The 26,908-nt window shown below is 40.1% G+C and overlaps 1 protein-coding gene and 1 pseudogene across 4 annotated transcripts in view; one reads left to right on the top strand and one right to left on the bottom strand.

Moving 5' to 3' along the window:
- Positions 1-2,776: 2,776 nt before the first annotated feature.
- Positions 2,777-26,908, bottom strand: part of PAAF1 (proteasomal ATPase associated factor 1) — a 43,969-nt gene continuing 19,837 nt past the window's right edge. For 3 of the 4 annotated variants that reach the window (XM_059410422.1, XM_059410437.1, XM_059410428.1), the window contains 8 exons: positions 25,968-26,066; positions 25,155-25,305; positions 17,932-18,126; positions 12,458-12,549; positions 11,007-11,122; positions 8,984-9,066; positions 6,294-6,376; positions 2,777-3,196 (listed from right to left, as the gene is read on the bottom strand). In XM_059410422.1, coding sequence (XP_059266405.1) covers positions 3,119-3,196; positions 6,294-6,376; positions 8,984-9,066; positions 11,007-11,122; positions 12,458-12,549; positions 17,932-18,126; positions 25,155-25,305; positions 25,968-26,066 — 897 coding nt within the window. In that variant the 3' untranslated portion in view covers positions 2,777-3,118. The remainder of the gene's footprint in view (positions 3,197-6,293; positions 6,377-8,983; positions 9,067-11,006; positions 11,123-12,457; positions 12,550-17,931; positions 18,127-25,154; positions 25,306-25,967; positions 26,067-26,908) is intronic. The other variant, XM_059410447.1, reaches the window with a different exon arrangement.
- LOC132025513 (tetraspanin-3-like) lies at positions 3,478-4,572 on the top strand (annotated as a pseudogene).

Below are 26,908 nucleotides of genomic sequence, written 5' to 3'. Positions count from 1 at the left end.
TAAAAAAAAAAAAAAAAAAGGACATAGTATCCATCTTGAAGGGGCTACCACTGGGTCCAACTGAGAAAAATTAACCACCAAAATAAATAGTAGCAATAATGGATTATAATCCATAAAATAAAATACAAATCCATGTGCAGTCCATAATAATAAACCTATGGTGATAAGTGAGTGAATCAGTAATTAGATAAATGGCAGAGAAGGGAAAGTCTCACAGTAGAAAGCCAATTATAAATGTAAAAAGAATGATGGAATGATAAAATGACTATTTGGCAGTTAGCATAGGAGTAACTGATTCAGAAAGACAACAAAGGCTGCCACTAGATGATGCAAGTTTGATGAGGAGCAGTATATTCATATAGTCTCAAAGTAGCTCTCCACAAACTACTAACTTTGCCATGGAGAAACCTGGAGGCACCATTTTAACCAACTTAACCTCACCTGATTATGATAAAAGGTGGAGAGACCAAGGGTTGGCAAGGACATGGAGAAATAAGAACCCTTATACACTGTCACTGAGAATGTAAAATGGTGTAGCCATTTGGAAATCAGGCGGAAGTCCCTAAATGGTAAACAGATACCACATCCTTACAACTTTTCTCAAGTGTGAAATGATTTCAAGGTGAAAAGTAAATTTGGGGCTCCTGGTGACTTAGTCAGTTAAGCGTCTGCCTTGGGCCCAGGTCATGATCCCAGAATCCTGGGATCAAGCCCCAAATCGGACTACCTGCTCAGAAGGGAGTCTGCTTCTCTCTCTCCCTCTGCCCCTTGCCCTACTCATGCTCTCTCTCGCTCACTCTCTCAAATAAATAAAATCTAAAAAAAAAAAAGAGTAAATAATAAAAATATAAAAAGAGACATGTTCAAGAATAAGAAACCTTTACTCTGCAGGGCTACTGGCACCAATTACATGCACGCTAGTGAATGCCACTGCCAGCTTTCCATTCAGAGAAATAGATGCACTTCTCACAAGAAGTCACAAGGGGGCGTCTGAAAGCCAAGAAACAAAGTCTAGTTTACCTGAGCCTGTACTGCCGCAGATGAAGGTTGTCCACCCTTCCTTACCCAGAATGCACTCCTCAACCCAAAAGGGGAAAAAAAGGCTGTCTGCTAACACTGGGGAGATTCCATTCACAGTAGACGAGGCTTTGAGTCACCTAAGAGCTAGCCTCCCTCCTCCTGTTTGGATCTAGATTTCAGGGCATCTGTCAAGGGTCACTGCACCCATTACAACTGGACTATCACAGCTCTGACGGCAGTGAAGAGCAAGTCCTGGAAGAGGAACTCACAGACATTCCTGCTTGTGTGAACTCACCCAATCCTGCTTCATCCTGTCTTCTTCATCTGACTTCCAAGAGGTTCTCTCCAGATCTCCTTTGATCCAATGTTTCTGAGCTCTGGAATATGTCCCTTTGGGTCTACCTGACCTTATCACAAATCACTCCTTAAATGGAACTGGTCAAGTCCCAGAGGTCTTGAGTATTGTGTAGCGTAGCGGAAGACACAGTCTTGGAGACAAACTAAGCAAGGCCCAAATCAAGGGTTTCTTGAGCCTCAGTTTCCTTATCTATAAAACTATATATATGCCATTTCCTTTTTAAGAATGTCATTGGGATTAAATATTTAAATACAGTCCCTAGTATAGCATAGATGACCAGTAATATTCAATGACTATTTTATTTTCACAATTTAAGCATATACAACAGGTAGAAAAAAATGGATTTAAAGTTAAGATAAACTGTGTTAAAATTTCTGTTCCCTATGACCCTTGGCCAACCAATTCATCGGAGTCTCACTATCTGCATGTCATAGTGAAGTTATAAATATTACATGCGAATATACCTTTAAGAATGCTGTGAACCATACTGTTACCCCAGCCAGATACTGGATTCTTCCCTTAAATAAAGCCAGATCTTAGCCTACATTGCTCAGCTCAAGTGTTGTGTTGTCCAAGGAACCTTTTCTCTCTCTAGTAATCTCTAAAATGTAAAACTCCATAGTGTTAAAAAGAATGATGGAGGTCTAAATGTACTGAAAGAACTCAGAAATTCTAAGTGAAAATAAAACACGGAATTCATGCATTATTACTCCATTTTTATATTTAGGGGGAAAAAAAGTGACCCATGTTAAACCCTTGCTTAAAACTCTTCTGTGGGTTTCTTGCCAACCAAATGAAATTCAAGCTCCTTACCTGGGACTCAAGCCCCTTCATTGCTTGGGCCCGGCCCACCTCCCCAGCCTCATCCTCTAAAGACCAGCCTCACCATCCCATAAGTGCTGAGTTCCAGCTATGACAAAAGTGCCCTTTATTATTTCTTCCTCTAGGTCTCAAGCTTTAGCATGCATCAGAATCACCTGGCCGGCTCTACCCATAGAATTTCTGATTTAGGGCTGAGGTGGGGCCTAGGAATTTCTATTTCTACCAAGTTCCCAGGTGATACTGATTTGGCAGTTAAGGGACCACACTCGGACAGTCACTGCCCTCACAATTATAGGATTCAACTTTATTACCTGTATATGGACTGATCAATCCTATCAGTTTGCCTAGGACTGAAAGTCCCACGTAGCAGAAAACCCCTCAGTCCAAGGAAAACTGAGACAGTTGGCTTCCCTACCTGTATAGGAATCATTCACAGGCTCCTGCTTAAATAATAGTTACTGCTAAGAAGCAGTAACTCTACAGGTAGGCCAACAGGAAGTGCCTGAGAAAGGAGTTCCATCAACTTGAATGGCTTTTTGCTGGAGTAAGAATATTTAACAAAGTTTTTCAAATTCAGACTCTTCCAAACACATTCTCTTTATTTCCTTCAGAGCACAGGCTTTAGTCCTCTGGTCCTTGTAAACATTTAACACAATGGTATGAGATCAAAGTGTAAGCATCCATGTCCTTGCCCTGTGCTGCTGGGGTGAGTGTATATAGGGAGTACGTGTGAGCTTCTTACTCAATTCACAGTAGGTCTTGTCATGGAATGATACTTCCACATGGGGCAATGCAGCTGATTTTCTGTGACACCCAAAGGGTGCCCCAAACAATAAGGGGCCATGGTCCTTGAGAAGGACTAATGTCTTTGTTGATTAGAGCCAATATTTTTCATTAACTTCATCCTTTTCCAAGGAGTCAGAGGTCAGAGAGCTGATAGCGTCGCACAAGACCATCTCGACAGCATGTGTAGATCTGCTTCTCCCATGTGGCTACCTGGAACATAAAAGTTCACAGCTCAAAGGAAGCCTGGGAATCTTCCATTTCGAGAAGATAGAAGCTCGTCATTGATCTCCATTAGTACAAGTGAGTCTAAGAAGCTCTACTGACTTCAAAGACAAAAGAAGAATTAGATCCATGATCAGTATTTTAAAATAGCCAGTTAGGACCCAGGTCCCTTAGGACTACAGAACAGAGAAACTAATCAGCCAAGTAGAGAGCAAACCCCTTAGTGTGGTGCATAGTTGAGGGCAGAGGGTCTGGATCTGGGAAAGGAGATGACCCATAGACTGGCCGGTGTATCTCTGAACCTTATAAAATTATATTCAAAGAAGTTCTCAATATATGCCTGCCTGAGGGGATTTCATCAACTTCTCAAAGAAATCTGAGGCAGCAGCTACGTGGAGGAGCAAGGCACATGCTGGGGCTGCGCCACGGCACCACGGGTTGAGATGAAGGCCAGTCTAGGCTCTGCCACCACTACTGCCACCTTGCTTAGAGAGCACATGGACGGCATCACCTCCTCCAAGACTTCTGGAATTTCTCAACCTCATCTTCAGGGTCGGGGGTAGCTCGCATTCTGGCCTTTTAGGTTATGTGGGAGCCCCTGTCTTCATCACTTATGATGACAATGACCACTTCTTTGAAGATGTGCATCCTCTTGTCCCTACTATAATTATCATTGCTATGGATCCCCACTTTTCATTTTCGGGCTGACTGGCTACTGTGTCCCAATCTGGGAGAGCTGCTGTAGATGTGCCACATTTGTCATCATTCTACTCTTGGTTTTTTTGCAGAAGCTGTTGTAGGGGTTCTGGGATACATTTACAGAGTGAAGGTAGAAAAACGAGGTTGATCAGAGCATCCAGGAAGTAAGACCTACAGAGGAACCAGCCCTACAATGGAACCAGCTAGTCAGACTGGGAATAATAAGGACTGGTTCAAAGAAACCAAAAACCAGTGTCCCTAAGCTGCAGCAGAGAGACAGCTGGCACCTGTAATGGTTGGTGGGCCCACTCCTCTCACCTCCATGCTGAGGGGTGTTGATGTCCTAGGGGTGAAGGAGCTACAACCAGTCACGTGCATGTGATCTGGGAGAGCGGGCCCGTGCAGCTCTTCAGCGGCTAGATGTGCTATGTGCATACATTATACTATGCAGGAGTAGAGATCCTGTATATGAGCCCCTTACCACTGGCAAAAGTCTTGTTCTGCTTTGGAAGGTGAGTCAAGCAGGTTTACTTTTAGTAGTTCAGCCACATTTAGTTAAACCACACATTACACAGGCACAGGTGTTGGACAGAGCAGCTTGGCTCTTCATGTGCCCACCTGTGATTTTCTTTTCCCTTGTTCTATCTGACTCTCCATGTTCATAAGTTTTTAGGCACGACAGTGAATGTTATCATTTCAGAGCCATTTGTGAGTTGAACAGTGTGGAAGAATGAGAGGGGGACCTGGGCCTGCTTCTGTTACCTCCACGCAGCAATAGAACTGCTGCCAAAGTATCACTGGGTCTTTTCCATCTTTACATCGGAGAACTCTTGGGGAGAGAAGGGGGAAGCCAGCTAAGGTTAAAGTTAATACCAGTTGGTGCCCTTCATCAGTGTCCTTTTAAAAAATATACATTGCAGTTCAATAACATAGCACTGTACAAAAATGACCAAAATAGTTCATCTTCAAAATCAGACTGATTCTTGAAACTAGAGGTGTTTTTTTTTTTTTGAAACTAGAGGTTTTTAATCAACCTTTATAGGAGCATAATATATGCATTTTAAAAAGATTCTATTTATTTGAGAAAGAGAGAGTGAGAGAGAGCATGAGAGAGGAGGAGGTCAGAGGGAGAAGCAGACCCCCTGTGGAGCTGGGAGTTCGCTGTGGGACTCGATCTCGGATCTCCAGGATCACGACCTGAGCCAAAGGCAGTGGCTTATTAACCAACTAAGCCACCCAGGCGCCCCTATGCGCAACTTTTTAAAAACAATTTGTGTGCATGTGTGTATGTTATTATATGATTAAGCCCACTCATTATAAATCTAAACTCATTAGGATTAATGTACCCATGCAGACTAGCAAAACAGTATGTAGATAAGATCTCAGTTGAAAGAAAAGAAGAGAAAAAGCCTGAGATTCAAAGGTTAAGAACCACTAATTCAGTGGAAGAAGCATGAATTCTGGAGGTAGCTTAATCTCAGGTGTGCTAATGTGTACCTACATGACCTAAGGCAACTTTCTCAATCACTCTGGACTCCAGCTTCTTCACTTATAAAAATGAAAATGGTATGTTGATTCACAATATAGAACACTATGCAGGAATTTTAAAAATGAAGTGGATCTATTTGCATTTATCTGAAAAGAGCTCTGAGATGTTAAAAAAGTCACAGAACAAAACAATACATAGAGAATGTTTTCAGTTATGCACAAACTAAAGATAAACCTATATTATCTACATAATTACATAAACACAAAGATGTAAGTGAAAATTTTCCAAAAACAGTCTTGAAAGATACATGCCCAAGTGTTAATGCTAGTTACTCCTGGAAAGAAGAGCAGAACTAAAAAGGTCTTAAAGGGGACTTGAAAGTTGTGTAATTTTGTATTGTTTGAATTTTTATAGGTATGTATTAGCTGTATAACTTTAAAAAAATATAAAAACAATAGAAATAATAATACTTATACCTCAAGAATAATAACAATGAAATAAGATACATGTAAAACATCCAGCACAATGTCTAGTCAATAAATATTATTTCCCCTTTTGTTTTTCTCTTTCTAATCAAATGAGATAAACAGTCTTGAACTTTAAATAATAATAATAATGACAGCTAACTATTTATAGAAGATTTAAAATTTACAACTATTTTTCATATACATTATTACTCTCATTTTATAGAACTGACAGACTGAGGAGGTGAAATGATTTTTCAAGTTTCTAGAGCTAAAAAGTGGTGAAATCACTTCTGATTCAAAATTCTCACTGACTTTTATCTCATCCATAAGTATTTTATCATTCAGAATGCCCACAAAGTAGCTGGATTCAGTCCCCTCAAAAGCCTTAGATCTCAGGTGGGAATCACCCAGGTGCCTCTCGGGCCTGTACCTTGAACACAGGGTCACAGTCAGCTCCAGTGAGCTCAATGAGATAGTCTAGGTCTTGCTGGACAATGAAACAGCTTCCATCACCTAAAAGGCAGAAAGAAAAATTTAGAGAACTAAAGAAAAGCTGCACGCAAAGGAGCTTTAAAAAAAAATCAGTATTGTAGTTTATTTCAGTACATCACGAGCCTAAAGAAGTTTATCCCAAGACCCAGAATGGCAAACAGACCTCATTACATGGGTCAAACATGAGGGCCTACAGTGGCTGCCTCGAATGCTGGGTTAGAGGATCTGAAGGACAAGTACAAGCTCAGTGGGAAGAAGGGCTGTCTTTGATGAGCAGTACCTGCCAAGGGCACAGAGCAAGTCACTTCAGGCTTATAGAGGACTGCAAACTTACCCTGGCCCATGATTTTTAACAGGGACTTGTCCATATACATGTTTTAATATGCTCCCAAATTATTCTTCCACCTATAAACTTGACTGGATACATGAGACAAAGGAGCAAAGTTGTAATTCCAAGAAAATAAAAGTATATTTATTTTTAAACTTAATTTTCTTAAAAGACCATGAACAAATGAGACTTGGAATGATCTGTAAACTGCTGAAATAAAGTAATTTTTTATTATTGTTTTACTTAATATAAAAACAGTACATGTTAATTGAGGAAAACTTTAAAAACAAGAAACAGAAATTTAAAAAAAAACACTCCATCTACCCCTAAAAGATCACTACTGTTAATATTTTTAATGTATTTTTCCAATCCTTTTTGTGCAAAATTTTTTAAAAGATTTTATTTATTTATTTGACAGACAGAGATCACAAGTAGGCAGAGAGACAGGCAGAGAGAGAGGAAGGGAAGCAGGCTCCCTGCTGAGCAGGGAGCCCAATGTGGGGCTTGATCCCAGGATCCTGGGATCATGACCTGAGCCGAAGGAAGAGGCTTTAACCCAATGAGCCACCGAGGCACCCCCTTTTTGTGCAAATGTTATTTTACATGGTTGAAAGCATATTACATAAAAGAATATCTTTATGCATGAAGTTTTTCTGTATCAACATTGTGACTTTGTAAAGAATAAAATTTTAATTAACCTTTTCAAGCTTTTTAAAAATTGAAAAACTGCTGTTGAAACAAATTAATTAATTTTAATTTATCTGTTAATCAACTTATACCCCAACCAGCAGCATACAGAAAGACCTTATCCTTTCTGGTATTATTAAAAATAATCTTTTTTAATTCAAATTTTATTTTATTTATTTATTTAAAAAATTTTATCTATTTATTTGACAGACAGAGATCACAAGTAGGCAAAGAGGCAGGCAGAGAGAGAAGAAGGGAAGTAGGCTCCCGCTGAGCAGAGAGCCCAATGTGGGGCTTGACCCAGGACCCTGAGATCATGACCTGAGCCGAAGGCAGAGGCTTTAATCCACTGAGCCACCCAGGCACCCCTAAATTTTATTTTATTAAGTAATCTCTACACCCAACATGGGACTCAAACTGACAACCCAATATCAAGAGTAGCATGCTCCACCAATGCCAGCCAGGCATCCCAAAAATCATCTTTTCAATAAAAGAATTATTATTTTTTAGAAATACTTATGTAAGTATTGATAGGTATAATAATACAATATTTGTGATATGTTTCAAAATATCACAATAGTTGGGGATTATAAGGGAAAGTGTAAAACAAGATGAAATAGGATTAGCTATAAACTGGTAAAGGTTGAAGCTAGATAATGGGAATATCAGGTTTATTATGCTTTTCTCTCTACCTTTGTATCTCTTTGACAATTTCCATAATAAAAAGTTTCTAAATTGTTTAATCTGGCAATTTCAATCTCCTCTCTAGTAAAAGAGTTCCAAAGGACCTCTAAGATCATCTATATCCAACTTCTAAACCGGTACTGAATTCTATTCACAACACCTTGCAGATTGGCCAGCCAGCCTATGCTTCTCCAACCCAAGTTGGTACTGCTTTCTACAATGCTAGCTTCTCTCCTAACTAGACAGAACATTTTCCTTACATTCAACTGAAATGTGGCTCCTGGTAACTTTCTTTCATCGGTCTTAGTTTCATCCTCTGAAAACAGTTATATTACTATGAATAAGGCACAATCACTACTTTCAAGGAGTCTGAACTGGAGGGAGATATAGACAATCATAGTGTAGGGTGATAAACACTGTACAATAAATACGATATGCCAAAGAATTGTGAAGAACCATACCCCTAGCCCCACCATAGATCATGCATTTAAATATAAATTTATTTATTTTTAGAGAGAGAGAGAAGGCATGAATGGGAGAGTAGGAGTGGAGTGCAGGGAAAGGGGCAGAGGGAGAGATAATCTTTTTTTTTTAAGGGTGGGAGGGGAGGGACAGAGAGAAAGAGAATCTCAAGCAGGCTTCACGCCCAGGATGGAGTCCAATGCTGGGCTCATTCTCACATCCCCAAGATCATGACCTGAACAGAAATCAAGTCACTCAACCAGGCCACATAGGCACCCCAAGAGATAGAATCTTAAGTAGGCTCCACACAGCATGGAGCCTGATGCAGGGCTCAATCTCACCACCCTGAGATCATGACCTAAGCATTAAAAGTCAGATGCTTAACAGACTAAGCCACCAGATACCCCTAACCTTAAATTTAAAGGAACTACAGGAAGCCATCTCTCTCAAGGGATCCCTGGACCCACCTTGGCTGGCAATGAATCCATCTCTGAAACTCAGCAGGGACAGAACTGGTGCTCCAGATCTGTGGATGACTTGTACTGGAGCCCTAGAATTCAAAGAAAAAGAAGCAACTGTACTTTTTTCTTCAAGAGCAACACTTGACTATATTCAACATATAGGACTAACCACACAAAAGCAAACAGGACAAACATGGACAGAGATTAAACATTCATACACTTTCTTTCCTGGCAAGATCCTTAAATGGTAGATTCAGGTAATCCACTCAAAACCACCTTGGAGTGATCTAAACATGTCTCTAACTAAACAGGTCACTGAGCTGAATGAACTAAGTTACCACCACCAACTCCAGTCTTTAGGGGAGACCTGACAAGAGTTTAAGATAACAATGTTAACACATGTTAATTATTTTGCTTACAGACAAAATTAAGACAGTTGGGAGTAAAAAAAAGATACTTGTCAGATATTACAAATGTCAGGACTCTATGAAATGAAAGAGAAAGGTGAATGAGAATCAATTTAATATATATGTAAAGCTGATTTTCTTTCTTTTTTAATCTTAAGTAGGCTCCACGCTCAAAGTGGGGCTCGAATTTGTGACCCTGAGATCAAGTCGCACACTCTACCAACTGAGCCAGCTAGGTCCCCCTGTGAGGCTCATTTTCTTCTTCTTCTTCTTCTTCTTCTTTTTTTTTTTTAATATTTTATTTATTTGAGAGAAAGAGAGAAAGCACAAGCAGGGGGAGCAGAAGAGGGAGAAGCAGACTCCCCGCTGAGTCTGGGTCTGAGCCTGAGTCCGAGTCTGAACCTGACATGGGGCTTGATTCTAGGACCCTGGGATTATGACCTGAGCCAAAGGCAGATGCTTAACTAACTGAGCCACCCAGGCACCCTGGCTGATTTTCTAATAGTGATCAGACATTCCCTGAATCTCTATAGAGTCAAAAACAAGAACAAAAGTAAAGCAATTGAAATTTTGGAAGAAAAGGTGCAAGCTTTCACTACAATTTCTTTACTGCTCTTAGAGTAAAGCCCAAACTCCTTTGGATGGTACATGTGTTCTTTCTAACAAACTCTTGCTTTCCTGTCTGACATCACTTCTAACTGCTACCCTGTCTGCAGGGTATATATTTGTCATATTAAACTACTCAGAGATCCCTGAAAGTGCCATACTTCCACATATCTTCATGCTTCTCTATGTGCTATTCTACCTAGGGCAGATCCCTCTCTTCATTTGGTAACTTCCTACTGGACAAGATCCAATTAAAGCTTCATTTCCTTGGAGAAGAATTCCCACCTTCTCCTTTCTCCTTCTCAGCGCTTTCTCATTTTCCTGTGTAGAGCCCTGTCAGCCCACTGACCACAATGTATCACCAATGTCTTTTAGTTGCCTGTCTTTACTGTTAGAATCCACCTCAAGGGCAGAATCTGTATCTTTTACTTCTGGTTTTCAGTGCCCTGCACAATATCTGGTGACCACAAAAGCCATTCAGTAAATGTCAGCTGAACAAAAGAAAGGAAATGGAAGAAAGAAGGGACAGAATTGGAGAAATAGTTAAATCCTGGGATGGAGAGGTTGTGTGGTTCTCTCTGGGTATCTTTAAAACCAGAATAAAGCCCATTTCAGATAGGTTATGATCAAAGCCAAAGAAAAACAGCTGGCTTACTTGAACTAAAAATGATCACTCTTAAGCCAATCCAGATTTAATACCACTGAGAAAATTACTGAGCTCCTTAAAATTAAAAGTTCTGTACAATCATTTTAAGTGAAATGTTAGTTCGTTAAAGCTCAGATTCCAAAGCCATCACTACAATAGGACAATCATGACAGCATGAATCAAATTACCTTTAATATGATTCCAGGAATAATAAGAACAACCAGACCACTCACACTGGAAAACCTTTATAAATGGAAAAATATACCCTTGATTCAACAGTCATCTACATGTTATGCTAAATCATTGTTAAAGCTAATAAAAATTTCCACTCTGTAGAAGACCTGCATCATGCAAATGAATGGTGACTCACCTTGGACTCCTCACGTCCAGCTGATAAATGTTTCCATCCTGTGTCCCAGCCAACAGCAAGAAGCCAGAGAGAAAAGTGCAGCAGTTGAAGGCATCTGAGCCAACAAAGAGGAACACCTGGGAACAAGCGGGTGCCGAAACTGCTGCTTAAACATTGTTTTCAGAAATAAGCAGACACCAAAAAAGGGAAAAATTTCCTATTTTTAGAGACATTTGCTTTCCTCTCCCTTTAAGTACTCTGCTTCTAAACAAAGTACTCAGCAAGGACCAAAGAGGAACCAGGCCCCGCAGAGGACTTTAACAATGTATGCACAACCACACCCGGATGCAGTTTTCAAACTACTGCCCCTCAACACACTGCCTCCCAGGACCCACACTGCCTCCCACAACCCTCAGTCTCCAACGTCTTTCTTCTGCTTCTCATTACAACCCTCCATTTGGGAAATACTTGCAATTCACACATTTAAATTTTGTTCATGTCACTTCTGACAACCTTTTGAAGGGAGACTACGTAGGAAAAGAAACAAGCTTAAATAAAGTGGCAATTTAAAGAATTATAATTCTTCCCGAAAAAAGGAATTATCAGATGTTGTTGTTGTTCTCTACTGTTAGCTCAATCTGATTATTTCTGCCTCAAATGTTCTAAAAAGAAAGGAAAAAAACAAATCTGGCCAAACAAACAAAACCTGTGATTTCCCTTCAGAAGGAAAAGCAGTGCAGAGGCGATACGACCAGAAAGAGTGACGTTTCTGGAATGTCATTTCTGAAAATGGAAACATCACTAGAACAAAAGTAACAAGAAGAAATGAAAATATAAAATCTATAGCCAACCCATATCATTAAAGTTATCTGGGTGAGGCTGATGGGCAAAATAAAATCCCAGGGAACCCCGGGCTTAATGAAGAGTAGTATGCCCAGTGCAAAATTTCAAAGGCTGAAGGAAAAAAATTCAAATAATTCTTCCATAAGAGACATTCTGGTCACTAGTTGATCAAGAGTCCTGAATGCATGAGTCCTTGACTCAGAATTTCTTCACATTACCTTGGATATGGAAGGAAATCTACATAACCTCATCATTTTATACACAGTATGCTGAAGCCCAGAGAGAAAGTGACTTAACAAAGGTCACAAAGAAGTAGAGCATTTAATCCTCATCATACAACCCTACAAGGTGAGTACTACTATGCCCAATTTAGTGATGAGGAAACTGAGGCTCAGAATGGTTAAGTAACCTATTAAATGTCACAACCATTATAGAAGAGCTACGATGTGAATGCTGCCCTTTCTCCAAATTCCATGCTCTTAATCGTTACACTCTTTTGCCCTTTACTCCTGCAGCTTTCCCAAAAGATGAACACAGGGAGCAAGCAGAAATGTTTCCAAAACCGCTTTCCAGAAATCAGAGTGATCCAGCATGCCCCAGAGTTCCAAAGTCTTAGAGGAACCACTTGCCGGCTGCCTGCTCTGCAGTCCCAAGCACTGAAGTTTCTTATCCTCCCGTGCCAACAGCAGCATTTTCGACTCTGTTCCAACCTCCCGTTCACCTGCATGACAGATAAACCATGTCAACAATGGGCTAGGCCGATCAGCTGGCAGTGCCAGAAAGCACAAATCCTTATGGCTGTTTATTGAATTCCTCTTAGTGATTAATTTGCTAACTTAAAAAAACTTTTATTATATTCTGTATCTTGGTAAACATCTGTCAAAACTCACAGAACTGATCATTTAAAAGGGTGACTTCTGGGGTACCTGCCTGGCTCAGTTGGTAGTACATGCAACTCTTGATCTCAGGGCTTTAAGTTCGAGCCCCAGGTTAGGGATAAGAGATTACTTAATAAATAAATATATATATATATATGTTTAGATTTTATTTATTATTTGAGAGAGAGCAGGAGTGCACATGGGAAGGGCAGAGGGAGGAGAAAGAATCTGAAGCAGACTCTACACTGAGCCCAGAGCCCAGCACAGGCCTCAATCCCATGACTGCAAGATCATGACTTGAGCTGAAACCAAGAGTCAGAAGGTCAACTGACTGAGCTACCCAGGTGCCCCTAAATAAGCTAATTAAAAAAATATAAGGGGTGCCTGGGTGGCTCAGTGGGTTAAGCCTCTGCCTTTGGCTCGGGTCATGATCCCAGGATCCTGGGATGGAATCCCGCATTGGGCTCTCTGCTCGGCGGGGAGCCTCCTTCTTCCTCTCTCTCTTTCAGACTGCCTCTCTGCCTACTTGTGATCTCTGTCTGTCAAATAAATAAATAAAATCTTAAAAAAAAAAAAAAATATATATATATATATAATAAAATAAGATAAAAAGGGCAACTTTTACTACATGTAAAATACTTATCAATAAACCCAACTTAAGAATATTAAGTCATTTGGAATATGACAAGATATCATATTAGCAGCAGGGGCACAATGTTAGAACAGTCTCTGCCCTCAAGGCTCTTATGGTCTGCAGTAAATGAAATTTATTCATTCACTAAAATCTTTAGTGAGGGTCTACTATGTATTGGACACTATTCTAGGTGCTAAGGAAATAGTAATATATGAACAGACAGGGTCCTTACTCTCAAGAATTATAGTGGAATATGTAAATAAACAAATAGGATATTTTCAGACAGTGATGAATTCCACAAAGGAAATAAAGAAGGAAAATCTAATCAGTAGTGAGTAGATGTGGAAGGCTGAGTGAGGAAAGGTAATTTTAAGTTTAAACTTCAACTGTAAAAAAAAATCCATGAGAAGTACCTGGGTTGCACAGTCAGGTAAGCATCTGACTCTTGGTTTCAGCTTAGGTCATGATCTCAGGGTAATGAGATTGAGCCCTGCGTCAGCTCTGTGTTCAGCATGGAGTCTGCTTACGACTCTCTCTCCCTCTACCCCCATCCCCACCAGCCCATCCTCTTTTAAATAAAAACAAACAAATAAATCTATCAAATAAATCTATCTTTTTTTTTTTTTTAATAAATCTATCTTTTAAGAAACTCCATGGAGGCCAGGTTTCAAATGAGAACTGACTGGTAAACCAGAAATTAGCCATGCAAACACCTTTGCGAAGTAAAGGCAGTATGACACGAGGCTGGAAAGGAATGTGGAGGTCAGAAAGTGTTAAGTGTTGTGATAAGCCAAGTGAAGTGGATAGGATTTTAATATATGTATAAAAGGAGGTCACTGGAGGAGAGTAGGGACAAAGGAGAGCAACATGACTTGATTTGTGGGTTGCTTTTTTTAAAAAAATGACCACAAATGGTTGCTCTGAGGAGAATGGATTATAGGAGACTAGTAAGGGACACCTGGGTGGCTCAGTCAGTTAAATACCTGCTTTCGGCTCAGGTTATGATCTCGGGGTCCTAGGATCAGGCCCTGAGTTAGGCGCCCTACCAACTGGGAGCCTGCCTCTCCCTCTCCCTCTCAACTCTCCCCACCTCTCTCAAATAAATATATAAAATCCTTAAAAAAAGAAAAAAAAAAAAACAAAAAACAAAAAAAAAAGGGCGCCCGGGTCTCTCAGTAAGGGTTATAGGAGACTAGTACGTGGTGCCTGGGTGGCTCAGTCAATTAAGCATCTGTCTTTGGCTCAGGTCATGATCCCAGGGTCCTGGGATCAAGCCCCACATCGGGCTCCCTGCTTGGCAAGAAGCCTGCTTCTCCCTCTCCCTCTCCCACTCCCCCCTGCTTCTGTTCCCTCTCTCACTTACTCTGTCAAATAAATAACTAAAATCTTTTAAAAATAAATAAATAAATAAATAAAACAAAAAGCATATTTTCATTTAAATTACTTTAAATTGAGATGTCAGGGTGGCTCAGTCGGTTGAGTGCCTTCAGCTCGGGTCATGATCCAGGGTCCTGGGATTAATCTCACATGTGGCCTCATGCTCCTTGCTTATTGGGGAGCCTGTTTCTTCTCCCTCTGCCTGATGCTCCCCCTGCTTGTGCTCTCGATCTCTGACAAATAAAATCTTTTAAAAAAATTACTTTAAGCCAATACATTTTTAAAAACTTAACCTTGTTTTAAATAATATTTGTGGGCTATCTTAGGTTTGAAGCAAAATATGTGTATTAAATATATTTAATAGTATACTACTGAAGATGTGTACTGCCTGAAATAATCTTATTTATCACTAATTGCATATGTATCACACTTTGGGAAAAGACTTATCCTATTAATTCCAAAGAGAGCTCAGGGAACATCTGGTGGTCAGCCACAATTTTAGTTCTTGGACCACAGTACATCTGCATGGGAAGTTTAAGACAAGAGAGTACCTACAGTGTGTCAAAAGTGAAGGGCAGGGGTGCCTGGGTGGCTCGGTGGGTTAAAGCCTCTGCCTTCAGCTCAGGTCATGATCCCAGGGTCCCGGGATCGAGCCCCGCATCGGGCTCTCTGCTCAGCAGGGAGCCTGCTTCCCTTCCTCTCTCTCTCTGCCTGCTTCTCTGCTTACTTGTGATCTCTGTCAAATAAATAAATAAAATCTTTAAAAAAAAAAAAAAAGTGAAGCGCAATGGGGCACCCGGGAGGCTCAGTCAGTTGAGTTTGACTTTGACTCAGGTCATGATCCTGGGGTCCTGGGATTGAGCCCTGCATCAGGTTCTCTGCTCAGCAGTGAGTCAGCTTCTCCCTCTACCTCTGCCCCTTTCTCCACTCATGCTCTCTCTCTCTCTCAAATAAATAAACAAAATCTTAAAAAATAAAAAGTGAAGGACAAAAATAACCCAAATCAGTTGAAAACCCATGTCCACATAAAAACATGCACACAGATATTTATAGCAGCTTTATTCATATTCGCCAAAACTTGGAAGCAACCAAGATGTCCTTCAGTAGGTGAATGGATAACTAAACTGAGGTACATCCAGACAATGGAATATTATTCAGTACTAAAAACCCATAAAAATATAGGGAGGAACCTTAAATGCTTATTACTAAATGAAATAAACCAATCTGAAAAGACTGTATAGTTTATGATTCTGTGACATTCTGGAAAAGGCAAAATCATGGATGCAGTAAAAGTATCAGTGGTTGCTAAGGGATATAGGAGAGGAAGGGATGAAGTGGTAGAGCACAAAGGATTTTTCATGATAGATACATGTCATTATACACTTGTCCAAATCCACAGAATATACAACACCAAGAATGAACCTAATAAAAATTACTTAAGTGATAATGATAAGTCAACACAGGTTTATCAATTGTAACAAATATGCCACTCTGGTGAGGGAGATTGATAAAATGGTAATTGGGGAGGCTGTCTGGGGCAGAGGGAGTATGAAAACCATACCTTTTTAAAAAGATTTATTTATTTATTTATTTATTTATTTATTTATTTATTTATTTGAGAGAGAGAGAGAGCGAGCACGTGTGTGCAACTGTGAGTGGGAGGAGGGGCAGAGGGCGAGGGAAAGAATCCTTAAGCAGACTGCACTGAGCATGGCACTCAACATGGGGCTTGATCTCATGACCTGACCCCAAACTAAGAGCTGGATACTTAACCGACTGAGCCACCCAGGTACCCCGGAAACTGCACTTTCTGCTCCTAAAACTGCTGTAAAAAATAAAGTGTTTTCTTAAAAAGATTTTATTTTTAAAATCTTACACCAAAGGATTATTTTTAATCCTTACACCAAATATAAGGCTTGAATCCACAACCCCAATATCAAGAGTCTCACATTCCACTGACTGAGCCAGCCAGATGCCCCTAAAGAGGGTTTTTTTTTTTTTTTTTTTTGGTAAAGATTTTATTTATTTGACAGAGAGATCACAAGTAGGCAGAGAGAGAGGTGGAAGCAGGCTCCCTGCTGAGCAGAGCCCGATGTGGGGCTCGATTCCAGAACCCTGGGTTCATGACCCAAGCTGAAGGCAGAGGTTTAACCCACTGAGCCACCCAGGTGCCCCTTTAAAGATTTTATATATTCATTTGAGAGTGAGAGAGACAAAGAGAGCACAAGCAGGGAGAGAGGCAGAGGGAAAGGAAGAAGCAGACTCCCTGATAAGCTGGGAGCGTGACTCGATCCCAGGACCTAGAGATCAAGACCTGAGCTGAAGGCAGATATTTAACCATATGAACCATCCAAGTGCCCCAGCCCCTAAAGACTTTTTTTAAAGTAATCTCTACACCCAACATGAAGCTCAAACTTGGAACTCTGAGATCAAGAGTTGCACACTCTACAACTGAGCCTGCCAGGTGATCCCCACTACTAACTATTCTTATTTATTTTTTAAGATTTTATTTATATATTTGACAGACAAGTAAGCAGAGAAAGAGAGAGGGAAGAAGGCTCCCTGCTGAGCAGAGAGCCTGATGGCAGGCTCAATCCCAGCACCCTGGGATCCTGACCTGAGCCAAAAGCAGAGGCTTTAACCCACTGAGCCACCCAGGTGCCCCTACTAACTACTCCTGATCCAACCTCTGACCCAACCAAACATATCTTTCTACCTAACAGTTAATTTCACCTCAAGCTATTTTAATGTGAACTGCCCCTAATCCTACACCCCAGCTCCCATTTTCCCATCCTTTCCATTCTTGTCTATTCAACTCAAATTCATCCTCCAAGGTTCAAGTCAACTTCTTCGTGACACCTTTCTCATCTACACTAACCTAAAATATAAAATACTCTCTTCTTCCAAAAAACCATTTTATTTGTATTAAGAATCATTATGTTGTTCCAGCTAAAAAAATTTTTTTTTGTTTTATAGGCATCAGTCTCATCTGCTAAACTATGTACTTACTTAAATGTAGTTAACATGACATATACTTCTTTTATAGATTCCAAAGCAATAGAAACATAGTAGGTATGCAATAAATACTAAACTTATGGTGAAAATACAAATACCAGCCAAAAAAGCAGAGAAAGGAGAGAAAAGGAGAAGCTAAGGCAAACACTGAAGGTGCCTAAGGAATCAAAATAAGCTCAACATATCATTACCAACTTACTCGGCGTGTGCTCAGGCGAGCCGAGGTTTATGGAGTTGTCAGCAGCACCCACAGCCACTCCATTGATAGAAGAACCACAGTCTGCAATGACTCCCAGGCAGGCTGAGCGCCCACAATCCCAAAGTCGTGCTGTCCCATCTCGAGAACCAGACACCACATTCCTCCCCCGATCAACAATGGCTGTATCCAGAATACCTGGCAAGAGGAAAAGAAAAAGGATCCTAAGATGGAGTGGGTCATAAAGGAACTACAAGGGCAGAGAATAAAGATATGCCTAAATGACTCCGTTGCTTCACAAACATGTACTGGATATGTACTACATGCTGGGCAAGTTCAAGTGCTAGAAAAACAGAAATAGAACAAAGTCCTTGCTTCCCAATGGTTCAAAAACTAGTCCTTAGAGACAGACTTAGAAAAAGGTTTGGATTTAATTCTTAGTGGAGTGTCCTAGAACAGTGGTTTTTAAGTTTTAATTTTGGCTTTTAAAACATGTTTTTTAAATAAAAATTAAGATGTTTCAGTTCAGTTTGAAAATCACTGTCTTACTGCTTCCACTGAGAACTAATTGAAAGGATTAATCTCGCCATCTTAAAGATGTGACTTCTGTACTGGCCAAAAGACAGTAGCCCCATCTCTCCCAGGCCCTTTCCCTTATAACTGAAAAAAATCTGGACATAAGACAAGAAAACTGATGGGCTCCTGGGTGGCTCAGTGGGTTGGGCCACTGCCTTCGGCTCAGGTCATGATCTCAGGGTCCTGGGATCGAGTCCCGCATCAGGCTCTCTGCTCAGCGGGGGGCCTGCTTCCCTTCCTCTCTCTCTGCCTGCCTCTCTGCCTACTTGTGATCTCTCTCTGTCAAATAAATAAATAAAATCTTAAAAAAAAAAAAAGACAAGAAAACTGGAAGATGGAAAGAAGGTTACGTTGGGACTTGAGGACTTGGGAGAACAAAAGAGTAACAAATTCCCTGGATTTCCTTATTGCTTCCCGTACAACCTGGAAAGGATCTACAGAAGCCTCCAACAAGGAATTGATTAAAAAAAAAATGTACAAATTTAAAAACAAAAACAAAAACAAAACAACCCAACTCCAAGAAATAGTTGCAAAAAATTGGGAAAGGGGTGGCCTAGCAGAAAATGTTGGCAACTTACTCAAACAGAGAGAGAAAAACTGCCACTTCCCCTTCTCCAAGGTCAGTGTGGCTAAACAGGCAGCGCTCTTCTACCCTACTCCCACTGAAGCAGGAGGCAGCAGTCCAATTCTTTGACCCTTGACAGTGATCAGGCTCAGCAGGGTCCAGTGGAGAGCTGAACCTCTATCCTGACCTGGCAACAACAGGTAGAATGAGAAAAAACAAAGTAGTGGAAAGTAGCACTCTACTTTCCCCCAACTACCTTCTCACAATACGGTGGCAACTAGAATGGATCTCTTCTTCACTCTGAGATGACAAGAATAAAAGAAAGAGGAGCCCTACAGAGCTAGAACCTATGACAAATTACTCTAGAAAGAAGCTATGAAAGTAGCAGGAAGGCCTTGCAAGAGAAGCTACCAGAGCAAAGACCTACCAGAAGCCAAAAAGCTTTAAATATCAAACCAAACTGATAAAAGTCCTCAACATAAAAACCAAGATGAAAAAGCATTTGCCTTCAAGAAAAGATTCCACTCAGCTCAGACCATGATCTCGGGGTCCTGGGACCAAGCCCCACATTGATCTGCTCAGCTGAGAGCCTGCTTCCCCCCAACCCCCATGCCTGCCTCTCTGCCTACTTGTAATCATTGTCTGTCAAATAAATAAATAAATAAAATCTTAAAAATAAAATTAAAAAAAAAAAAGAAAGAAAAGATTCCACTGGATCACAAATAAACATCCTAGCCAATGTCTGGGAAATAAGAACGTTAAATGACACTATGACTAAAACAAGTCTTAGTAAAAAATACAGCAACATTCATATATCTAGGCATGTTTTTAACAAGTTTACTCCATTAAAATTATCTAGTTTTACTATTAAACTGGTTTAATGTTGCCAGGAAGTAAAAACACACATACCAGGGAAGGGGAAATGTATGTGTGTGTGTACATGGAAAGAGTAATGGTTGTGACTAGATCTCAGAAAAAATGAGTCTTGAAAAAAAAAAAAGTTTTGAAGCACCTACTGTTACTTCAAGGCAGCATATCTTATTTCAAAGAAAATAGAGAAGAGTTTGAAAATAATGGCTGAAGAGCTGAAAATGCAACATGACCTGCTAAAATTATTCCACAAATGCAAGCAGCTTCCCTACCATGGTGAGCAAAACTCAACCAATCAACTATAATGGTGTTCCATTTGTCTCAATGTTTTCACAGATTAAGAATGATCTGGCAGTTATTAGAGTTATGATTATTAAATTATTATTCAAAGGATTATATTTCTATATACCTCCAAATTCACCAACCTTAGTTAAAAGGCCTGGGCAATTTAAAAACTTCAAACTAAAGTACACCTTGGAGCTACGTAGAAGACTCATGTATAGTAGTATCCCCTTAGCCACAGTGTCACTTTCTGTGAAAATATTAAATATTAAATGGAAAATTAAATGGAAAATATTAAATGGAAATATTAAATGGAAAATATTACATGGAAAATTCTAGAAATAAATAATTCATATGTCTTAAATTGTATGCTTTTCTGAGTAGCGTGATAAAATCTTGCATTATTCCACAGCCAAGACGTGAATCACATCACTTTACCCAGCATATCCACGCAGTATCCATTTGTCTGTCACATATCACAGGTTTGTACATATAGGAAAAGATAGTATATACATGATTTGGTACTATCTGCAGTTTCAGGCATCCACTGGAGGTCTTGGAACGCATTCCCCAGGGATAAAGGGGGATTACTATATTACAAAGACAAAACTACTTTATCTTTTTATTAGAAAGATTTAAAAACATATACATATCTCATCTCTGCTTACTAAAGAACACACTAATTATTTACATATAAAATACATATCTAAAAATATAAGGGAAAACCAATTACATATTAACCGGGATCATATTTGTGCTACTGGAGAACTTCTGTTAGATTGGAAGAATAAACATTGTTAAAATGTCTATACTGCCTAGAGCAATATATACTTTTAATGTCATTCCGATCAAAATTCCACCGGTATTCTTCAAAGAGCTGGAGCAAATAATCCTAAAATTTGTATGGAATCAGAAGAGACCCCGAATCGCTAAGGAAATGTTGAAAAACAAAAATAAAGCTGGGGGCATTACATTATCTGATTTCAAGCTTTATTACAAAGCTGTGATCACCAAGACAGCATGGTACTGGCACCAAAACAGACACATAGACCAGTGGAACAGAGTAGAGAGCCCAGATATGGACCCTCAACTCTACGGTCAATTAATCTTTGACAAAACAGTAAAAAATATACAGTGGAAAAAAGACAGTCTCTTCAATAAATGGTGCTGGGAAAACTGGACAGCTATATGTAGAAGAATGAAACTCGACCATTCTCTTACACCATACACAAAGATAAACTCAAAATGGATAAAAGACCTCAACGTGAGACAGGAATCCATCAGAATCCTAGAGGAGAACATAGGCAGTAATCTCTTCAATATCAGCCACAGCAACTTCTTTCAAGATATGTCTCCAAAGGCAAAGGAAACAAAAGCGAAAATAAACTTTTGGGACTTCATCAAAATCAAAAGCTTCTGCACAGCAAAGGAAACAGTCAAAAAAAAACAAAGAGGCAACCCACGGAATGGGAGAGGATATTTGCAAATGACAGTACAGACAAAAGGTTGATATCCAGGATCTATAATGAACTCCTCAAACTCAACACACACGAAACAGGCAAACATATCAAAAAATGGGCAGAAGATATGAACAGACACTTCTCCAATCAAGACATACAAATGGCTATCAGACACATGAAAAAATGTTCATCATCATTAGCCCTCAGGGAGATTCAAATTAAAACCACATTGAGATGTGGAGAAAGGGGAACCCTCTTACACTGTTGGTGGGAATGCAAGTTGGTGTAGCCTCTTTGGAGAACAGTGTGGAGATTCCTCAAGAAATTAAAAACAGAACTTCCCTATGACCCTGCAATTGCACTCCTGGGTATTTACCCCAAAGATACAGATGTCATGAAAAGAAGGGCCATCTGTACCCCAATGTTTATAGCAGCAATGGTCACGGTCGCCAAACTATGGAAAGCACCAAGATGCCCTTCAACGGACGAATGGATAAGGAAGATGTGGTCCATATACACTATGGAGTATTATGCCTCCATCAGAAAGGATCAATACCGGGGCGCCTGGGTGGCTCAGTTGGTTGGACGACTGCCTTCGGCTCAGGTCATGATCCTGGGGTCCCGGGATCGAGTCCCACATCGGGCTCCCAGCTCCATGGGGAGTCTGCTTCTCCCTCTGACCTTCTCCCCTCTCATGTGCTCTCTCTCACTGTCTCTCTCTCAAATAAATAAATAAAATCTTTAAAAAAAAAAAAAAGAAAGGATGAATACCCAACTTTTGTAGCAACATGGACGGGACTGGAAGAGATTATGCTGAGTGAAATAAGTCAAGCAGAGAGAGCCAATTATCATATGGTTTCACTTATTTGTGGAGCATAACAAATATCATGGAGGACAAGGGGTATTAGAGAGGAGAAGGGAGTTGGGGTAAATTGGAAGGGGAGGTGAATCATGAGAGACTATGGACTCTGAAAAACAATCTGAGGGGTTTGAAGTGGCAGGGGTGTGGGAGGTTGGGGTACCAGGTGGTGGGTATTATGGAGGGCACAGATTGCATGGAGCACTGGGTGTGGTGAAAAAATAATGAATATGGTTTTTCTGAAAATAAATAAATTGAAAAAAAAAGAATTAGTCTATTCTATTAGAAATAACAATTTCTGCTTTTCACATGACAAGTATGTTAAAATATCACAAAGCTCACCCTCTCTGGCAGGAATTAAAGTTTAGCTTTGTATTTTATAGGAACAATAACATTTATTGGACACTTACTATAATACCAGGGATTATACTAAATCCTTCATATGTACCAGCTCATTTAATACTGCTATCCCCATGTTCATGAGGAAACCAAGGCTCAGAATAGTTAAGAAGCAACTTTCTGAGATCTTACAGATCATAGGTGGAAGAATTAAGATTTTTTTTTTTAAGATTTTATTTATTTGACAGACAGAGATCACAAGTAGGCAGAGAGGCAGGCAGGCAGTGGGGGTACGGGGGAAGCAGGCTCCCTGCCGAGCAGAGAGCCTGATGTGGGGCTCGATCCCAGGACCGTGGAATCATGACCTGAGCCGAAGGCAGAGGCTTTAACCCACTGAGCCACCCAAGCACCCCAAAAACTAAGATTTAAACCAAGATTTCTATGTCTCCAAATCCCAAGCTTAAACACTCTACATACTGCCTCATGTACTATCATATTTTCATATACCAGAAGCAATAAGCAAGCCAGGGATTTAAAATAACAAAAGTTTGGGCACCTGGGTGGCTTGGTGGATTAAGCCTCTGCCTTGGGCTTGGGTCATGGTCTCAGGGTCCTGGGATTGAGCCCGGCATTGGGCTCTCTGCTCAGCAGAGAGCCTGCTTCCCCCCTCTCTCTGTCTGTCTCTCTACTTGTGATCTCCCTCTGTCAAATGAATAAATAAAATCTTAAAAATAAATAAACAAATAAATATTTTTTAAAAAAGATTTTATTTATTTGATAGACAGAGATCACAAGGAGGCAGAGAGGCAGGCAGAGAGAAAGGAGGGGAAGCAGGCTCCCAGCTGAGCAGATCAATGCGTGGCTTGATCCCAGGACCCTGAGATCATGACCTGAGCGGAAGGCAGAGGCTTAACCCATTGAGCCACCCAGGCGCCCCCAGGTAATAATTCTTTATTCTGTTTTTTATATAGTTCATGGCCTTTGCTAATAAACATCCTTTAAAATCTTGTAAGTAAAGAGATTAAAAAGGGAGCCATACAATGGAACTTGGAATTCATTTAGCTGGAGACAGTGACACATATGCTGCTAAACTATCAGAGATCAATTTTGATTAATTTTGATTTTCTGTACTGTGGAAGAAGGGCAACAACAAATCTGGCCCTGCTTAACAGACCTAGGGAAGAGCATACAAGACCTCACAAACATTAGCCTGGATCTGACTTCACATCACTTCTCCTACAGTTTATCACTTCTAGTCAACCTGTCTGGCTCCTGCACTCCCTATCTATGCAGGCCGCTTGGACTCCTCAGACCAGTCAGTTCTTCAGGCTGAATGTGAAGAAGGTTCCAGATATCTTTTCTATTCCTCCTCAATGTACCTATGTACTGACAGTCTTAGAAATAACCTTGCTAAGGTTAACATGTATTTACTAGATGATCTGTATGTAACCTCACAAATCATTATAAAGAAGTAACAAAACTTAAACTCAACCATACAAGTTATTTATAATGTCGTCAGGTACAATCAAAAGACTAACAAATATGTTAAGGATAGGGCAATACATAATTAATTCTCAAATGAGTCACACAGATGATGTGTACTATGGTTCCAAAGAAGGGAACAAGGTAAAGAATTATTGGGGATGTTAATACTTTTTAAAAAATACCTAAACTTGTAAAATAAGAATAACATTTATCACCTTTTTAACATTCCAATTATCGATAAAATATTGTTAAATTATAATTTTGTCCCACAAACCAGTTACAAAGGGAAAATGTTCTCATTTTGTCTCTATAACCTGTTATCAACTGGCTATATGGCTAATCCATTCCTAAAATCTGAACTGTGACTTAAATTCATAGGAACTGATAGTCAGTGTCAGGCTCTATCTTTGATATCTAGTGACGCAGCCATTTGCCACCCAGCTTTTACTGTCACCTCAAAGGACTAATAATGAGAAAATGTTGGCACACATCTCTCTCTCTCTCTCTCCTAGCACACAGCAGATAACCTCCTGGGGAGGATTTTTTTTTCACTTGTCAATTGCAGAAAACAACTATCTGTGTAAGTCAATTAGTTCTGGAGAGCAATAACAAGACTCAGTGTCAAAGGAATTTCTAATCCTTGAGGAAACAGCTCATTTAAATGGCCGGTTAGAGGAATTATTCGTGTTTTTGTAGAAAACTAGCTTCTGTTTCAACCTTTTCCACCTTTTTGGTGATTTGTCTCTGGGGAATCATTATAGAAGCCTTTTGGAGAAATCACCCTTCATACCTCCTTTGTGACCTTTGAAGGTCACCACACAGCTAGCATCTTCAGCTGACCAGATCTTCAGCTGGGCATCCATTCCCCCACTCAGAACCACAAGGCCTGATGGGAAAAACCTGCAACAATTCACATCAAATACATGTCCTTCCAATACTCTCTGGAAAAACAAAAGAAAATTCCATGCTAGTTCTCTTGTCCATTCCCTGATATTCTCTGACCTATCATATCCTTGGTCCTTTAAATGAAATATCTACAAGCTATGCCTACATGCTGGTTTTTAAAACTAGTGAGGTTCAAAAGGATCTCTTTAGCTCATTTGTATACCAGGCAGTGTTTTAAGAGCTACTGACTCCCTTTCCTGTAGCTCTGGCTACAGATATAATGGATTTGAACTCCAAGGTTCTCCCAGCCAGCCTTAAGTCTAGTTCTATATATAAGGAGCTGAGGAGGCTTGAGGACACTTTTACTCACCTCTTTTTAAAATTCTCTGCATAAGGTGGAGGAGTTTGGCCATATAATCAATGTAACAGCCTAGCTAATCTGGCTTAGAAGCTTATCACTGAAGGCAGTTCATACCAAGGGACCACCCACCTAGACATTCACTAGCCTGGCTTCTCCACTGTTCCAGGCCCAATCTGTTCTGGCAAATCACCAAGATTGAGGATGGTTCTCAGATTAACAAATGGGAGAACAAGATCAGTTGAAGTGCAGTGGTCCAATAAATTTAGAATGCACCACTCCACTTTCTGTGACCCAGTCTAAGGCTTCTCCAACCACCCTTCATGTATAAGAACCTAAAAGCATAACCAAAGCCTTTACTCTGAGTTCGCCATTAGAAGCCTGCCAGATCTTCATGCTCCCATCAGTACTAGAAGACACACCAAGACCGCCTCCACTGGAAATGTCCAGGCATGTTATCTGTTAAAAAGACAAAATAACTGGTGTTATAAATACTGAAATCCTCTTCTTTCCCTGAAATATGTTAAAGATTACTCCTGTTTCACACTCTTCTAAGACTTCTTCAGGCCTATGCTTCCCAGCACAAAGGACAAGTGTTTTCATCTGAAGACTGAGGTGTCATCACCTATCTCCTAACAAAGCTAGCGTCAACATCTTTTATTTCTCAAAACAAAAAGATGTTCTTGTAATCATCTACAGCCTTCGCTTCAACTATAAAGTTTTTACTATCCCCATATCACTTCTATCGTTTCCATCTTTTGCTATTTTTAAATTTTTTTTTAAGATTTTACTTATTTATTTGACAGAGAGAGAACACAAGCAGGGGGAGCAGCAGAGGGAGAGGTAGAAGTAGGCTCCCCATGGTGGAGCAGGGAGCCCACTGTGGGGCTCAATCCCATGACCCTGGGATCACAGCCCAAGTCAAAGGCAGACACTTGACTGACTGAGCCACCCAGGCACCTCTCTTTTGCTATTTTAAAATTAAGATACCTCATTCTTAGGAATCCACGTACACAAAAGACAGTCAACTAAAACGTACCAGATGGATTCAAGAAAAAGCAAAGATGCTTCCAATTTACTTCTTCACATTCCCTCTGTAAAATCCTAATTGTGCGTATATGTGTATTTCAGAATAAGTAACAAAAAATTCTGATCCCTTTATGCAGTTTCAACATTAGCAATCAGTTCATACATAAGCAATGATCATACACATGCATACATTTTTTTTTTTTAAAGATTTTATTTATTTATCTGACAGAGAGAAATCACAAGTAGATGGAGAGGCAGGCAGAGAGAGAGAG

The sequence above is a fragment of the Mustela nigripes genome, chromosome 1 (assembly GCF_022355385.1).
Source record: "Mustela nigripes isolate SB6536 chromosome 1, MUSNIG.SB6536, whole genome shotgun sequence".
NCBI lineage: Eukaryota > Metazoa > Chordata > Mammalia > Carnivora > Mustelidae > Mustela > Mustela nigripes.
This window is presented reverse-complemented; position numbering and strand designations above follow the sequence as displayed.